Raw genomic sequence first — 18,522 nt, forward strand, 5'->3', positions numbered from 1 at the left:
AGAACAGGGCTCGGGGCCTCTGGGAGTCCCTGCCCGCGGCCGTGGCACGGACCTTTCCAGACACCGGCAGGAGCCGACGGTCCGTCTGTTCTGCATTCCAAGCGGGAGCCGCGCTCTCCGCTCCCTGCAGGAGCCTCCCGAGCAGCCGCCGGCCGGGCCAGCGAGCCCGAGCCGCCCCGGAGGCATCGGGCTGCGAGGAACCCACATGCTGGAGAGGGATTCCCCCCTCGAGCTCCGGCACAGCCGTGAGGGCGCCGGGAAGCCGCCGGAGAGCCCGCGCTGAAGGGGCTGCCCAGGGGAGCCGCAGGCGCGACGGAGACACACGGCGTTCCTCAGCCGCTACTGCGGGGAGGATGAGCCAGCTCTAGCCAACACAACTCCCTCCCCCGCACCGCCGCCGTGCCAAGGCGCCAGCCATGTTCCCGCATCGCCCCCACCTCAGGCGCCAGGGCAGGAGCGGGGGAAGGGGAAGGAAGGCAGGAGGCGGCGCCGGGACTCCCGCCCCGCCGGGGCCGCGCCGCCGCCCCCTCCCACCTGCCCGCGCCCCGCCAGCGCCCCGCCCCGCCCGCAGCTCGCGGCGCCAGCTCGGCCGCTGATTGGCCGCGCCGCCCGCCCGTCAGCGCCTCTCCCGCAGGGCTGAGGGGGCGGGGCCGCGCCGCGCTGTCAGCGGCGCGCGGGGAGGCGGGGAGGGCGCGCGGCCGGGCAGAGCGGGGGGCGGCGGGGTGAGAGGCGTGTGGGCGCTGCTGCTCTACTCGCTCAGTTTTTTTTTCCTCGGGCTTTTGCACGCAGTCGCCCCTTTCCCTCAGGCTTTCTGCAGAGATTTACCTGCCGGTAACCACACACCTACACCGGGCTGCTCGGGCTCTTTTCCCGCAGAGGCCGAACGCTCGGTCCAGCGGAGCGGGGGCAGACCCCGGCGGCCAGGGGCTCCCTCAGCGACCGCGCTCCGCCTCGCCCGCCGGTGCCGCTCCCGCAGCGCCATGGATCACCAGCCCAAGTTCTTCGAGAACCTCTCGGGCGCCGGGAAGGCCATCGCGGTGCTGACCAGCGGCGGCGATGCCCAAGGTAGCGGCTCACGCCGTTTACTCCGGGAGCACGGGGAGAACCGGGGGAAGGAGAACGCGGGGGAGCTGCGGGCACGGTGGGGAGTGGGGCAGCGGCAGGAGAGGACGAGGAGCCTCTCGAGGGCGGTGTAAGGGGCAGGAAGGAAGAGCCGCCCCGGCTGGCAGGGCGCCCATGCGGGAGGCCGGGGGAACAGCGTGGGCTGCTTCAGGGCTGGTGTCGGGAAGCCACAGTGTGGCACATGGAGGGAGTGGAGAGAGGGCTCTGGGAGCGGTTCACAGGGGATTGCAGTGCTGCTCGGGTTCCTCTTTCCGTGCTGGCCTTCGACCCGGCTTTCCTACTAAGCGCATTTAAAAAGATAAATAATTTTTGCACGGACTGGGCGCTTGAGGTTCGAACATCTCCTCGACCCCTTCTTTCCCCTCTCCCTCGCCACGTTTCCTCTGCCCCAGGCTGGGCAAGTGGGGGAGGGTAGAAACGCTGCAGTAACTTTTACTACCGAGATGTCTCGTTCTCTCGAGAGATGGTGGGGAGAGGAGGGTGAGGAGGATGGCTGATGCGAGCGGGGGAGGAGGAGGTCGTGCCGCCCTGCACGGCGGGCGAGAGGCTTGGCTGCTCTGCTGGGGCTCTGCCAGCCCTCGCCTCATCTGCTTTTCACTTCGTTTTGGCACCAGCAACACGTTTTATGTTCCTACCCGGGGTTTAGAACGCTCAGATGGTGGTTTACTCTCCCCCTGTAGGAGTATGTTAGAAACGTGTCTCGCCTTCTTAAATCTCCTCAGTGTAGAGGAAGTCGTAGCTACTACAGGACAGGGCGAACAAAAGACCTGCAGACATTAAGTGGAATGGGGAAAGAAAAGAGGCTTGATCACAATACACCTAGTGAAGAATCCATTTTTTTTCTACACTTCAGTTTCCCCTTTCCTACCAGAAAATCATGATGGGTCCTTTCCAACTCGGCGTATTCTGTGATTCTATGGTAATAGTTTGAAGTTCCAGTTAATTAAGATTTCAAACGTGGAATGCTCCATGCTTTTCGAGAGGACTCTCGCTCTGCTTATACGAGGAGAGTTGTTCAATAATAATTGCTTTTAGCACCTTCTCTTAATTTACTGTTATTTTTTTTTTTTTTTGCCCGGGAGTGTCTCGAGAGTACTTTCACTTAAAGAAGAAGCGGCACTTGGCGTTTGTGAAGAGAACGGGGGGTGGGAGCCTCTCCTTCCTTTCTGCGTGTGCTGGGTGGTTCAGGGAGCAGTCTCTCGGCAGATTTTACACGGGGACGTGCCGGCACCAGCCCGCGGCCGGGGCAGCCTCCACTCTCTGTCCCGGGCTTCCCGGCGCGTCCATGCGGGGCGCCTTGCATGGACCAGTGTCCGCTCTCGCTCCCGGCCTCCGCCGGTGTGTACGTGATCCGCGGCGAGTCGCTGCAGATTCCGCCTCTTTGCGTCATCGGGGCTGGGAGAAGCATCCTCCCTCCCCCTGGCCGCAGGAATAACGGGGAGCCCCCGGGTTTACCTAGGATTAGCCGAAACTCTAATCGGGATGAAAGGGATTTGTTGCCGTCGAGGAGGAAAATGTTGCAGTTCTGGACAAAGAAAAAAAAAAGCAACAAAACAAAAGCAACAAAGTCAATGCGTTTAAATGCCTTCTCTTTTACCCCTCGGTGGGGCTACACTTGTTCAAGTTTTAGCCAGTTTGCCCTTAGTGACATCAATTCCACTGCTAAATGATTCTAGGAGGAACTGAGAATCAGAGCATCTCTGTCTTAATGGTCTGGCGGCCAGATCGCCATTTTAATTTAAAAGTGTGGTGGGGCACTGCCTGAAGCAGCAGTATCCTGCTCAGCAGGAGCCTGAGCTCTGCAACTTGTTTCCGCGTGGCTGGAGATTATATAATGCAGCAGCAGATGCATCTCCTTTTATAAAGTATTAATCTGCACTTGCCTCTGTGTGAGTTAAGGCATTTGAAGGACTTCAGAATCCACGGGTCACATCTAGACTTTACATCTGGCAGATTGCCACAGAAGCATGGAGGGTTCCAAAGTAACAGCCTGTGAAAGTTGCTGTCTAAGGAGTGGGGGGTTGTCACAAAGACCAAAAAAAGTAAACTGGATGCCTTCCAAGCTGTTTCATTGGCAGCATTGTTGTCCTGACTTTGAAGAACAAGGAAATAAACCTGCCAGCGTTTCAGAACTTGATCATTTCACATGACACATGAACCACACAGCACAGTGTGTGACCATAACCCCTTACTATCTTGGTTAAAGCAGAGATGTGTAAAATAAGCAGCCTCAAGTCAGTTTGAAGGTTAGGAGTTAAACAAGGGACGGAATGAGTCATGCCATGTCAAGGTCATTTGCCCTTTGGAGGACAGAGTGCAAATGTCTGAGAGAGGTGAAGTCCCGAAGTACATGCAGAAGGAAATACACTGCTGTTACTGCTATTTGAAAATAATTTGTTCTAGTGAAGTGTAGGTGAGGCAAAGCTACTGACTCAGAAGTAGGCAAAAAAGTTGGGAAAAAAGTTGCACTCTTCTGTTTTGTTTTGTGTTAGATTTCTCAAACATTGAAAGTCTTTAAAGTGCCTGTTTCCAAACTAAACTCACAAACAATTGAGTAGAAAAAACACCTGTTAAACACAAAATCTTAATAGGTGCCAGTATTTAGATTGGACTATAAATTGGAGAATAGAATAAAATGTACATGCAATAATTTTACGGTGAAATTACTCTATTTGCTGCTGTTTGTACTTCTAATAACTTAAAAGTAGCATCATGTAAATTACACAAGGCTTTCTATTTATGGGCCATGTTAAGTTTTCAGTTATTTCCCCGTATTGGTGCTACTTCCTTGAAAGTTTCATTTTTCTTTTTTGTTTTTTCTACCTGTAGAATTTTAAAGACTATAGAATGTATATGTGTCATACTGGACTTATTTTTTTTTGTGTGTGTGTAATTAAAGAATTTATCAGTGGTCTGTTTCACAAGAAAAAAGGTCTCTATTTAGTACACTTGATGTGTATAAATACTAAACTTGGCAGTCTGTCACTTCAGCTAGCCAGCTGTTAAAGTGTGAACTAAAAATGTACTTTCCACCATAATCATAAGTACCTTGAGAGGCAAAAGAAATTCTGACAATCAGTTTTCAGTATTTATGTATTGGTTCAGTTTCTGGACTATTTCTAAATCGTACTGATTGCAGTTCAGGAAGGTGATTTAATAAATGGGGTTTAGTAAGCCACGCTTCTCTCTTTGTGGGATTCTCTGGCCATTCTGCTCCAGGTCATGAAATAGAGGGGTTGAATTTTCTGTGGGTTGCCACAGACAGTTTTGGCCACCGTAGGTCACTGATGTTCCCACAGGCTCCACACAGCCTATTCCGGGCCCGTGGTGGGCACGGCTGGGTGCAGGAGGAGTCACAGAAGTGACTGTGCACTCCCGGGGAAGGAGGAGGTGTTTGTGGCCACTGAGCTGCTGCCCAACCGGCTGACTCAGGATCCTTATCTTAGAAAAGGACCTGGTTGTTTTTCAGATCAACTCAAAGATTCGCTGTTGAGGAGGGCAGCATAAGTAAGGATTGTAATGGTCTGGAATATTCCGGGCCTGGGTCTTCAGCCCACCCTGCTGGAGGAAGAAGCTGTGTGTTTCTATGCTCAAACATTCCAGGCTTCCCAAAGTTCTAAGGCTTAGTTAGTAGTGGACATATATGGCTCTTGTCCTGGTGACATAGATTGGAAGAAGAAATCTTGGCACTCAACAAATGAAAAAGTTCAACTTCTTCAGCAAATCTGGGTTTAAAAACAGCTTAAAAAGAACCCTAAAGAAGCCTTTTGTATTCCAGAGTTTTGGAATACCGCAGACCATGATGGTGGAAGCAAAGGTCTTCTGCTCTTTTCTATTCTATTTCTGCTCTTGAAGCATTACAGGCTCAGGAACAGCATAGGACATACTTAATGTAGTAGTGTAAAGGTATTGATCTTGTCTTGGTGGCAAAATTTCTTTTTTTGCCATAAGCTTCTCAACTGATAATAGTAAAATAAATAAATATTAAAAAAAAAGGTCACAAACAAACTAAAACAACCCAAACTCTTCTTATGTCATCCAAATTCGAGTTTATTTATTAACACTTACATAATTTGAACGTAGTCATGAGGAATTTTTGCATTCTAGTCCCCCTCCAAAAGGCACCTTTTACAGCTAAGAATAGTACATGCAAATAGACATGTATATGAAATACATACATATATGCCTATAGTTACAATAAGTACTATTTCTATGAAAAATTAAGGTATGTAGTTATTAATGGAAAAGTGTAACTATTTCAATTTTTTTAATATTTTTGACAAGCTGCTTCTGTAGTGGATTCAGTGATTGAAACTGGTCTCTTAAGATTTTTATTTTAATTTTTAAGAATGAGGTACATTTGCCATCTAGATGTTCTGCTTTTGTATATACTTGTGCAGTAGAATGTTCTGATCTAATACAGTTAGTGTTCAGGAAAACTGTGTAATGTTTTCTTCAGGTATCTGGAATGCTGTGATTGTATACAATAAAATCTGTGATGTAATTAAAAGAAAATGGAACAAATTTGTGTTTTTAATGATTTGTTCAGTTCTTGCATTTCACTGCTTCTCTTTTGATGATTATAGACTATTACTGACATTACAATATACACACTTGAATAAAATCTTTCTGTTTGGTGATGTTTAGACATTTTCCTTAGTGATTTCTGCTATATAGTCTTTTAAGTCTGAATCTTTATTCAGGGTAGCACTGAAACATATGTGCTAAGTCATTAAGCCTGTGTTAAAGCCAATGTTTATCTTTAAAGTTGGTGGTACTTAAGTATTTCTTGATGCTTGTCCAAGATGCATAGTTTTGATTTTGCCTTTGAATGGTTTATGTTACAGTTATTTATTTAAATGTGTGTCTAGCTGACTAAAGCAAGGCAAACTTGGCTTAAACACAAACTCATGTAGGACCTCCTGTGTTGTAGTGGTACATACGGACGTGGACCCAGATGTAGGCACAGGAGAGGGATACTCTTTTAGAGGCAGAGAGAGCCTTTGAAAAAATTTAAAGATTTCTGCAGTATTGTTTGTAACCCTTTTATGAAAACCAAGTACTCCTTTTAAAGATAATTGAATAAAAAATATCAAGGATAATAAATTATCAACTTTTAAATTAATTTGATTGTTATGTAAAGCCCTGAAAGTAGTTACATTCCGCTTAATCTTTACTGACTCCAAAAGAGCAAAATAAATATTTCCCTCTTTCCAATGCTTTAATGCAAAAGCAAGTGGTAATTCAAAAACATTTTAATTAATTCTTATATTATTAAAAAAATAAAAATACTGGTTTTACTTGTGGCTTTCTTTTGACGCTGCTATTCTAATCCTGTATGTTTATCAAACTGCATTTATTATTCAGAACTAAATCCACAGTTAACATGGTAAATATCTTTTAAAGTAATAAGCATGAGTAATAACATTTCATGGTTATTACAATAATTCACAAATACTTTTGTAAGACTCCCCAAATAATGAAATTTTATTAGACAGTCCTACAGAGGCTTCATGAAATTTTTGTGTGTTTTTTCTTGAATCAGTGCAATTTAAACAGTCAAATTATAGACGTTTAAAGCTGCAACACATTAACTGTATTTTGTCGGTATCAAATTCTAACATCCTTTAGTCCTCAGCCCTTCTAAAATGTAAGCCAGGAGCCTGCCAGTACACAGCCAAGTCCTTTTCCTGTATAAGGAGATAAAATATACAACACGAAGTAACAATAAAATGTAGGTTACATAAACTTACAAAGCTGCAATGGTAGTACTGGGAAGATGCTGTCTGTCTGTAATCCGTGGGACCTTTTTTCCTGGATTTTTGCCTTTTGATGGAGCAGGCAAATAGTGAATTTTACCTATTATTCATGCAAGAAACATAGAAACTGGAAGGTATTCACTATGAAAGTATGGGGCTGTATTAAGAATTTATATAAACTTTCCACAAACAAAGCAAACCAAACAACAGCAACCCTCCTCAAAAAAAAATTTCAAAAGCCAAAACAGAACTGCCAAAAAACCTCATACCAAGCAACAAAAACAAAAAAAGCCTCCCACACAACATGTGCTTTAATAGAAGCAAGCTGTGGACTTTGGTGAAAAGAGTACCTTGTGCTGAGTGTTCCTGTTTGTGGAGAATGGCAGTGCTGTGATGAACTGTCAGTTTGGTAAAATTAAAGTTTTTTGTCTCTGAGGGGTGTTAATTTTGTTATGAAAACTGTTTCAATGGGGAGGTAACTGCTCTGTTGAATCTGAGATTTATCATGTTAACTTTCTTTTCATTACAGGCTGTCAGATGAGATTCTCTGTTTTTCTTTGGTATCATCCAGTTCTTTGTCTAAAGCTGTGCTTTTAGCTGTCTTGGCATTTGAAAACTTTTTCCAGCTATGCCACAAGGCCAACTCTGGCTGAGAGAACTCTTGCTAGCATTTCCTAAAACAGAACTTAGGGAAAGTTCTGTTGCTTGTGATTTTTGACTTAAGTGTAAGTGACATCCACGCAAACAGCAAAAGCAACTTTTTAATTTTAGCAAACTTAATTATTTTGTTGCACATTGAGCAACTTAGAGGAACTTTCTCGTGTATTCGTAAGTAATGAATCTTTGAGAAAACCTTAGCCTAGGTCTACACAGCTTCACCTTTACAGCTCATTATTTTTTACAGTAAAGTTGGACACTGTAGGATTAGGTCTTTGTGACTTGCTGTGCTGTTTATATATCCTAGTTTACAGCTTTTTATGTCTGCAGAGATGTGAACGCTTAACACCCATGTTGAGCAGCAGAGCTTACCTACTACTTGGCTGTTTTGATGTTAATAAATGCACCAGAATTGAAGAATTGGTGCCTGGTACTTTTGGTTGTCATCCTCCTGGCATCTGTTTTTTGTTGATGTGTCAAGGTTATCAGTGTAGCCTAACTACTTCTCTCTTCATGCTTTGTATGATCTCTTATATCTGGTTTAGTGGTATGGAAGCATTAGTTGATTAGTTTCAGAAAGCTCCTGAATAATGGGCAAGGTAATGCACTATCTGAAGGGATGAGTTATAACAGAAATTAATTTGGCCTGTATAGAGGGACCAGTGGAACTTTCACTGTTGCTCAGGAGGTAAAGTGTTTGACCAGGGGACTTAAATGGAAGATTTTACAGGAGTATAATTTGTCGGAAGTCTGTGAGCAAGGAATTCCAGTCAGAGCTTGCAGTTTTGGGACCAAAGTGGTGTTCAGCAGCTTTTCTGTCAGATGAGTCAATGTAGCATTATTTATGTTAATTTACTTGCACTTTTTTCTTTTTAAATGAGCATCTGTCCAGGTCAGCTTTGGCTCTGCTCCCCACTAAATGCTGTATTTACACCTATGTTATTTTGGAAATCTCAGAAAAACTGTTTAAGTATAATTTCTCATTTGAAAAGCTAAATTTTAACTTGCTGAATGTTTTGCGTTTCAGACTGAAAACTAACCATTTTGCAAAATTAATTTACTATGTTGTTCAGTAGCTGTAACTTTTACAATGCTATTTTGCAGTCAGCAGCAATTTAATCTCTGATTAACACACACACTGGCATTCACATAATTATTGTAACAAAGAATAGTTCTGAACCTTTCATGCTCATGGGATGCTTGCACTGTCATTAAGCAAATTTCAGTTTTAATGGATGCTGGTCATTGTCTTTCTTTAGGAATGAATTAATGTTCCCTTTATTTTCCAGACACTGAATATTTTTGGTGTACAAAAAATGCTGGATGACTATAACAGTGTGATTCTGCTTTTTCTTCCCAGGTATGAATGCTGCTGTGCGCGCAGTAGTACGCATGGGAATCTATGTAAATGCCAAAGTCTATTTTATTTATGAGGTTAGTTTTTGTTTCTTTCATTTCGATTTTGTCTTCTGACTAAACTTGAGCATTTGTAGAAACAATGTGGAGAGTAAATAATAGAAATTATAGGGGGTGCCATTCCTTTTCATTGTGTGTTTTATTTAGTACTTTTTATGGAAATTTATGTCTCACAAGGTATATTCTAAAACTGTAATTTAAAAGTAATTTCTTCAATGTGTGGAATTCATTATGTGCCACCAAAGACTTGAAAGCAGAGAAAACCAGAGGTGTTTGTCACCCTGCAGTGAGTTACACATCTGTGAACTTGTTAGACGTTTGGCCCCACTTATTGTATAAGGATGTATCCTCACCATCATTTCACAGGTTGCACAACTTGGTTTTGATCAAGAGTACTGTGGCACTGGTGCCATCTTGGCCTGGCTTATAGGTAGAAAGTTGCAACTGAAGAAACTCAACCAACCAACACAAAACACATCAGAAACTTGACCATCATTGGTCTGTCCTGACATCACAGTTTTGTGGTTGAAATTTGTAACTTTATAGGCAGAAAGATTGCAAATTTATGTAGCAAATATGTAAAAAGAAAAAAAGATGGGAGAAGTTTAATGTCAATGCCAAGGTGATCCTCCATGTATTTGTCTTTCTGGAAGACTGTTGCAGTTGAACTTCCTTATAAAGGACTCTTTCAGTTTTTGTACAAGTTTTGTAGGTTGAACAATACTTTAAATGTATTGATTCTGTTCCCACTGGAATTCCTGTACAACTCATTAGTGATTTGAGATTATTACAAATCATAATAAAAAAATGATACAGGGGGAAGCTCAGTCTGTCCCCAGTAATGTCTAACTTTAATATAAAAATATCACTAGAATTCATACAAGTGCTCAGAAAATACTTTAGTTTTAGTTTTGTGCATGGCAAATACAGAATTTATCTTTAAAAAGTAACTGTTTATAATTTTTTTCCCTGTCTGCTTGTTTCGATAGCTCATTTACTAATGAGATGCAAAGTATATTGAAATGCAAATAAGCAGACGATTGTGCTCCAAAATTCTTTCCTACTACTGTGCTTCAGCAAGTTGCTCTGAATACTTAGTTTGTGCTAATTACATGGCCAATCTCTGGAATTCCATCAGTGTTCAGCTGTTTTGCCGGCTCTCTGAAATGGGTCAGATACTTCTCTGGAAGTAAGGAGGGAGTTTTGGATGCCTTTAAGACGTCCAGAACTTGGATTTAAATTTATCTTTTAATTAAGCTTAAGTCAAGAACTGTCATAGTTTTTCACTTTTTAAACATACTTGGTATCACAGAGTGATAAATTTTGAAAGAAATGTGAATATTTGTTTTTTTCTGAACTTATCAAAATAGCACTATTTAAGTTAGCCTGTTCCTGTGTTTGGTAGAGTTGGCCAGTCTGAAGTCAGAGATAATTCTGGATGAAAAGTGATTGTAAAAAATAAGTCAGTTTTGGGAATTTTGAGTTTCCCATAAATATTGTCCTTCTGTCTTCAATGTAACAGTAGGGCCTGGGAGGAAATGCACATTTCACTGCAAATATGAGCTCTGGAAAAGATTTTTGCTTCTAGGTTAGTCCATTCAGTTCTGTTTCGTAATGTACTGAATGCTGAGCTTCGTTCTTTGACTGGTGATAATTGAAACATGAAGTCAGTTTTCTTTCACAATGCCTACAAGTACTTCAGAGAAACGGGGTTGCAAGCACTGAAATGAAACAACTGTTTAATTTTACCCCTTTGAAATGCCAAACAATGAAGGTGACAAGTGTAATGAAGGTAAAAGAACTCTTTGGAGACTTGTCACTGATGTTCCCTGTTATAAGCCTTTGTGTGATGTATAAAGAGGAGATGGATTTTTGGGTATAGTTTGAGTTATTTAATGCTTTAAGTAAGGTGTTCCCTCTGAGTTACAGTTTATAGAGTGTGACTTGAGTGTGTTAAGCAAAGAGAATAGTGTACCTTAAGCCTACTCTTTGACCATTTCAACACATGGGTCAGGGTAAAGTGATATTTGTATTGAAGATGCTCTGAAAAAGTGATGGAAAAACCTGAAGTGACAATATCCAAAAGAAGAAAAGAAGTATTTTTATTCGGATCCAGAAATTGAGTTAAAGGTCTCAGCCTTTTCAGGCTTACTTTGCTGTAGTCATCATACGCTCTATTTCTCCTGTAGCTGTGCCTGTCATATGAACTTCTTTTGCACTGAAAAACCATCTGTCTTCTACAGCTGTGGCCAGCACTAGTTCTATGTTCTGAGTAAAAAACTAACTCTGTTTTCCTAGCTCTATTTTTCCTCGACCTGTGATAAGAGATTACAAAGATAAATGAATTAAAATTGGTAATGAATTAGATATAAGTAATTTTCTAGTCTTTTTAAAATAGGTTTTACCAAAGCCCAGAAAGAAACAGTTACATACTGGAATTCATGGCCTGTTTGGACTTCAAGTCTGAAATTTTCCAGAAAGGAAAAAAAAGAGTAAACTCGTGTGAGAATGAAAACTAGAAGAAAGCTCTAATTTGTTATATATCTTTTTTATAGTTTATATAAAACCTGTAAATTTATAGCTATAAAATTAAAACAACCCTTGTGTATCTTAATTCCCTGAAGTTAGCACGTTTCAAAATTTTGCTGTTAATTGCAAATCTATAAAGTTGTGCTAGCTTCACAGTTTTGTATTTTACATGATTTTATTTTAGTCTGTGGTTACCCTTGACTATGATCTCGTTTTTCCTGAAATCTGCTCCAGTCTGAATTAAAGTTTGAATATCCATGGATTACTTCCACTCATGGTATGAAAATGTAGGAACTGAAAGTAGGTGTAGAGTATCTAGGGGTCTAGTTGAATTTTTTTCACTAATCAAAAGCTATTAAAGTCAGGTTGATTTTTGTTTTGTCTTGTTTCTTTTTAATTGAGAATGGGAAGAAAAAGTGATGCCTCTCATTTATGGCAACTCATTTTAGAAACTTGAGGTCTTGAATATTTATACAAATAACCTGCCCTTTTTCCAGGATGGAAGCAGATAGTTCCCAGTGGATGCGTGCTCTTGCTACTAAGCTATGGAGCTTTTAGATTCTTCATCTTGATTAAGAGTCTTTTTCTCAAGAGGCCAGCACTGGGAATGCAATGGTACGGCAGTCATGGATTTCTGTGAGGAAAACTTCATGTCTTTTCTGTGGTGGTTTGTGCTCTCAGTGGCAGTAGTATTTTATGTTGTTGAGCAATGGCTAAGAGTTCTCAGTAAGTCAATTCATGTAAGTGCTAAAGCCCCAAGTGTAGCACATCAGAAGATGGCTCATTCTTTTTCAAAAGCTTTTGTCTTCAGAGTTCAGGCTGGAAGCCACGTTTGCTCCTGGCACACTGTCCTGGAGTTGCAGTGTCTGTGAATGTACCCTGTGAACACTGGACCCACAGAGATTTCTTCTTGTTCTTGGAATATTTAGATTTTGGGTACATAAAGGGCTAAACATAAAACGGAGCTGATCTGTGCGTGCTGTATTTTTGACAGTTCATTTTTTCCATTCTTGCCCCACAGTTTTAGTATCTCAGTACCTAAGCTCCTATATTTTTACAATCTAGATAAGAATTTACTATTTTAATGTAAATTGATAGATTCCCACCCTCATACTAAGGTCTGTAGTCACACCTGCCAGTGATTTTTGGTAACCATACTGTTGGAACAGTGGTGAACCTTCAAACATACATTGTCCAGTACTCATCAGTGTTTAGATAACTAAAACAATAAATGGAAATCATCAACATTAGTACTGCAATTGTAATTAGAAATTCATTTTTTCCCCCAATAGTTTTTCTAGAAAGCTGTTCTAATTCTATAGCTTGTATCTTTTAATGGTGTGGAAAAAAACAATGTGGCAGTTGTATCTACTTTATTCAGAGATAGCATAGGCATACTTGGCAGACGACTGAATTTAGGAAAAGTTAATATAACAGTTCAAACAGATCGTAATTCCAAAGGTTTCCTGCCCTTACCTTGTAGTGGGAGGAATTGGTAATGCATCCCCAGTTCTCACTTGTCTGCACAGACTCCTGACCAAAATGCTCAAATGCTTTCTACTTCAAAGAAACATGGTGCAGGAATGTGTCATAGCTCATTCTTAGCCTAGCTATGAGGTGTTTCATGTCTTACAGACAACTTAAGCTACCTTTTTATCTCTTTGGTTTTTTCTGTTTTAGATTCGTTAACCTGAAAATTGGAATTTTTATTCCATCAACCTTATTTATATATGTGTTTCCTATATGTAATACTTCTTTGGATGCACTTTTGTTTTTTCTCTCGGGTTAAAATGGAAGGTGAATGACTTGAGCACACATAAATTGTGTATTTTTTTGTCAGCTCTCAGTGCAGCTTACTGTAGTCAGTGTTACAAACTGAATTAAGATGCAACATTACACTATGCTTTCAGGATTTATTGCCAGTGGATCTCTTGGGATTTTGTAGTTGTCAATAGAAATACTTACAGGAAAAGCTTTCACTCCATTACTGAATGATATAAGGAACATAGAATTCTATGTTAAAAAAAAAAAGGCAAACTGGCAAAGCTGGTGATGAATTAATTTAGTAATTTAGTAGCCATCATCAAGCTTAGTTGTATCCACTGTAATGTTTCTGAGGCTCTTTGCACTTTTTCTGAGGGAGAATTTTTTCTAAGTTGATATGTAGATTAAGCATAATTCCCTTTCCAGTTTGCTCTAATGGCTTAGCTCTTCAAGTTATTGTGTGTATATATTAGCATACAAACAGTATGTCCTGTATGTAGGTACCTGCAAGGGAAGTGGGAGATAGTTCACCAGGAACTGTAGTGATGGGACAAGGAGTAATGGGGTCAAACTGAAAAACTGGAAATGTAGGTTAGATGTATGGAGAAAATTCTGTACTGTAAGAAGGGTGAGTCATTGGAACAGGTTTCCCAGAGAAGATGTGGATGCCCCAACCCTGGCAGTGTTCCAGGCAAAGCAGACTGTGGGAGATGTCCCTGCTGATGGCTGGGGAATCAGAAGTTGATGATCTTTCATTCAACCCACGCCATTCTATGTGTGTACGTTACATGTCAGGATTACCTGGAGAATGTACAAAATATTGAAAAGTGAAATATAGAAATTAGAGACATAGGTAGTTCTCCATCTGGATGTTTTTTGCTACTGCTTGATCATATTATCTCTAAATTAATCAGTCAAGTCTCACTGAGCAGAAACTTTCATGCTTTCCCTTTGGAATCCTAAAACGGCTAATTGAGTAACTTGTACTTTGCTATGTCCAGGTTTTCTTTACATTCTTATTTTTTCATGCTGGTGAGGACTCAAAGTATGATGTAGAAAACCATATATATTATATGAATACTAAGCCACTTTAAGCTTGGTATGTTTCTAACTTCCTGCTTATTGAGTAAGTTCTGCATATACTCTGAATCGTGCCAAATTAAATTTCTCCAGTTTATAATGTCAGTTTTGCTGTTTTCTGAACTCCCTTCTTTTTCTGATTCCTGACTTACTGTTGAAAAAAACTGCACAGAGGAAAAATATTAACTGATTATTCCTTGGTGTGGGGAATATGTACACATAATCTAAAAATGGAGTTATAAACATTTCATGGTTATTTTTCTTTAGTAGTTTTTTTGTTTATTTTATTAACATCTCATGATCTTCCCTGTGGATTTAAATAAATGTCAAAAAGTTTAATGGTAATTCCAGTTTTATTCTGATGTCTGTCAATTAGGGTTTTCCAGACTTAGGACTTGACTGCCTTTTCCCTTCCCTTCCCTTCCCTTCCCCTTCCCTTCCCTTCCCTTCCCTTCCCTTCCCTTCCCTTCCCTTCCCTTCCCTTCCCTTCCCTTCCCTTCCCTTCCCTTCCCTTCCCTTCCCTTCCCTTCCCTTCCCTTCCCTTCCCTTCCCTTCCCTTCCCTTCCCTTCCCTTCCCTTCCCTTCCCTTCCCTTCCCTTCCCTTCCCTTCCCTTCCCTTCCCTTCTTGGTTTTTTTTTTAATCAATATTCACAGCATCACCTAATGGAAAAGAATCTGTAATTGCCATTTTGCTAGTATTTTTATAGAGAGGTAATAAAGCAAAGCCAGGCAAAACCCATTAGCTGCTTGCTGGATAGTTTTCCTTTTTTCACATAAGTGTAGTTCTTCTCACATTACAGTATGCAGTGGTTTTAGAAGACCATTTAAGTTAAGGTATTAGAAATTTCTTGAATGCATCACAAAAAATTGTATTTTTTCTTATTAAATGTCTTTTATTTATTGTGTGGCTGCCTCAAAAAAAAAAAAAAAAAAAAAAAAAAAAAAGAACAAGGTTGTGTCATCTGATTTCTTTTGTTCTTTCATGAAAAAAATTTCAGTTTTGCTCTTTATCTTGTTTTGCTTATTACCAGAACTGGCGGGGGATAATGTACAATGTGTTACAAAGATTTCCTAAGTTCGTGGCCCCAGGCTGAGGTTACGTTTTTAAGGAACGTATTTTATAATGCATTTCAAAGTTTGTTGTTGTTTAAACTGGAATATTTATTCATAAAGAAGAAGCACATTGCCATTCTAGTTTAATAGCTGTGTAATCTGTTTTAAATATTACCTTATCTTGAAGTTGTTTTTGGAACTGATCCTTTAGGAAGAGGGTTTGTTTTGCCTTTTTCCCCCCTTAAAAGAAGCAGTGATACCTGCTTGAATATTGTTTTATTTAAATCGAGTATTTTTTTCATTCAGTGTTTTTTTGAAGTTGTATTGAAGTGCACAAGGTGATTATTACTGTAGTGGTAATTTGATGTAGTTTTTTAAATCAGACTTATGGAATACTTTGCCTTTTACAGGGTTACCAGGGAATGGTTGATGGAGGTGATAATATTGTAGAAGTTTCATGGGAAAGTGTTTCAAGTATCCTGCAAGTGGTAAGTGCTAAGAGGTGAGAGTGGGACCCAAAACTTCTTTATTTAAGCAAAAGAACCAAAATTCTTCATCCACGCAAATGCTGTAATTATGTATTTGAACTGTGTGCTGACTGAGTGACCAGCATGTGCCACTTCCAGCAGAGCCTGACTTCTACAGTGTGGATGGCTGACACTTGCTAAAGATCTTGGTGTGGTCTTGAATTTGGAGTCCAGAAATAATCTTGAAAACCTTTGTTCTAGATTTGCAACATCACATGTCATTAGCCTCCTGAAGCCATACTGACATGTCTATATTTAATAAAAAAGACATTATAGGGCCAAAACATGAAACAGCTGTGTTTTGTAAGGCAAATAATTTCTTACGAAACCCTGTTGGCTTTCTGTGTAAGTGGATTTAGAACTATAGTAATGGATGTAATTACAGTGCAGTTCTGCAGAGCTCAGGTACTGCCAATGACTTTGTACATTTTTATTACAAAATTCTGCAGCGTGGCCATTTGGATCTCCTCAGCTTTTGCTCAGCATGGTAATGTTGTTACCTCTTCCAGAGCAGATGCTATGTTTGGCAAAGAGGCCTTACTGCTTGCCAGGCTTTCTGAAAACTGCCTCCAGGTGAAGCATGGGTTTCTTTGGAGTTTTTTGTAAAGTTAATGAACTTAGCAGAGACAATTATTTTTTTTTTAAACCAGTGCCCTGGAGTCCTGTGAGGTATTTTGTCCCATGTTTGCCTGTTTTTCTTTTCTTTTTTTTCCCCTCACCTCTATGCTGCAGAATCTGTAAATGGAATCATAGAATACATCAAGCTGACCGGGGCCCATAAGGATCATTGAATCCTAAAACTAAAAAATATGACTAAGAGCATCATCCAGATGCCTCTTACGATGACAAGAAAATTGAGTACTCTCTTGCCCAAGCCAGACAAGAGCATAGCTAGGAGAAGGATGTAGGCTCCTATGCATGTGTAGTGTAAAAGAAAAACATCTTTCTGAGCCTTATAGCTGGTAATTCCACAGAGCAACAATGAACCTCAGCATGTATCTTACAGAATGTGTTTAGTTGTTTTGATGAGAGAGGTTTTTCAGCCAATTGTATGTTTCTGTCTATTCAGAACAAGTAGCACTTTGTTTCAAGTACAGTTTCTTTTCCTCTTACAGCTGTTTTTATTAAGTATGAAAATACCTAGTTTTAGAGACGTTTTTTAGTCCTAATATTTTTTTTAGCATCTCTGTGTACACATCTACCTTTTTGTCTGGAGACAGCTGAATTCTGTTCCACTTTATTTTTTCTTTCCACTAGCAGCTATGCAATACAGATGGCAAACTGGCCTGATAGCTGAAACATCTATAGATTGAACTTCAAATCTGCGGTGGCTGTACTGACACGATTTACCCAAATTTAGGTAGATGTGACAGATTTACTGCCAGTTAAAGTGAAGGGAATGTTTATGCAAAAGTGATGTAATCATCTCCAGATTTGTTTGCATGAAGAAAAATGTTTTTTTCAGTCTTAACCAATACTACTTTTTACTGTGACAATAAATAAGGCAAAATTTAAACTTCTTGACTGACTGAACAACATGAACAGAAGATATGTAAATAATGCATGTCCAGCAAGACACTCCGCATTTTTCATTGACAAGGCAGTTCAGTTATTTTTAAAAATGACCAGCACTATTTCCAAAAAACCCATTTTAATTCATATTAATAAATGCAACAGATAATACAACAGAAAATGTAGCACTAGTCTAATCTATAAGGAATTAAAGGCAGTTATTTCCATAATTCTGTGGAATGGCAGTGAATGCTAATTTTCAATTTCAGGGATACATTTTTTCTCTTATTGTTATGTATCTTGTGATATTAGGGGGAAAAATACCACCTTGAGGCAAACTACTCTATGTGCTTAGCTAGTTAGTTTATCACTTTTACTCTCGCCAGTGAATGTAAGTAACAACCTATTTATTATAATACAGATAAGATTAATCATATGTAATTTAATGTTTTCCTTCCAGAATTGCACTATCAGTCATTTTTGAGTGTTGTTTTGTTTTTCCCTTGTGTGTGTATCTGCTCTTGAACATGAATTCCCACAGATTTGGTGACATTTTGTTTATCATTACTTTACCTCACTGTAAAATTAAAAGACGGAGGTTATGCTACGACACTCATCATTAATCCATCTGAGAAATGCACAGTAATACACGGGATCATTAATGAATAGTGCTGCTCTTCCCTGTCCTAGGGGGGCACCGTGATCGGCAGCGCGCGCTGCAAACCCTTCCGCACGCGCGAGGGCCGCCTGCAGGCCGCCCTCAACCTGGTGCAGAGAGGGATCACCAACCTCTGCGTCATCGGCGGCGACGGCAGCTTGACCGGCGCCAACCTCTTCAGGGAGGAGTGGAACGGGCTGCTGGAAGAGCTGGCACAGAAAGGTGAGGGTGCCTTCAGGCCCCCTAGGCTTCCCCTCCGGTCTGCAGGGAAGTTCTGAACCCAAACTGTAGATGTGCGGATTGTATCCACAGGGTATCTCTAAAAATCAAATGCAGTCATTCTAGGAAATCGTGTGGCTCTTCATAAAGTAATAGCTTTTGGTTTCTATACATCCACTCATGCATATCATAAAAAGGCCAATTAAGTTACTGGGCAGCAGTCTAT

General features: G+C 40.6%; 1 protein-coding gene across 3 annotated transcripts in view; it reads left to right on the forward strand.

The window, feature by feature from the left end:
• The first annotated feature begins 702 nt into the window (after positions 1–702).
• PFKP (phosphofructokinase, platelet) overlaps positions 703–18,522 on the forward strand; it is a 42,485-nt gene continuing 24,665 nt past the window's right edge. For 2 of the 3 annotated variants that reach the window (XM_066314824.1, XM_066314816.1), the window contains exons 1-4: positions 703–1,065; positions 8,899–8,972; positions 15,791–15,868; positions 18,110–18,299. In XM_066314824.1, coding sequence (XP_066170921.1) covers positions 981–1,065; positions 8,899–8,972; positions 15,791–15,868; positions 18,110–18,299 — 427 coding nt within the window. In that variant the 5' untranslated portion in view covers positions 703–980. The remainder of the gene's footprint in view (positions 1,066–8,898; positions 8,973–15,790; positions 15,869–18,109; positions 18,300–18,522) is intronic. The other variant, XM_066314808.1, reaches the window with a different exon arrangement.

This window comes from Sylvia atricapilla, chromosome 1 (genome assembly GCF_009819655.1).
Source record: "Sylvia atricapilla isolate bSylAtr1 chromosome 1, bSylAtr1.pri, whole genome shotgun sequence".
Classification (NCBI taxonomy): Eukaryota; Metazoa; Chordata; class Aves; order Passeriformes; family Sylviidae; genus Sylvia; species Sylvia atricapilla.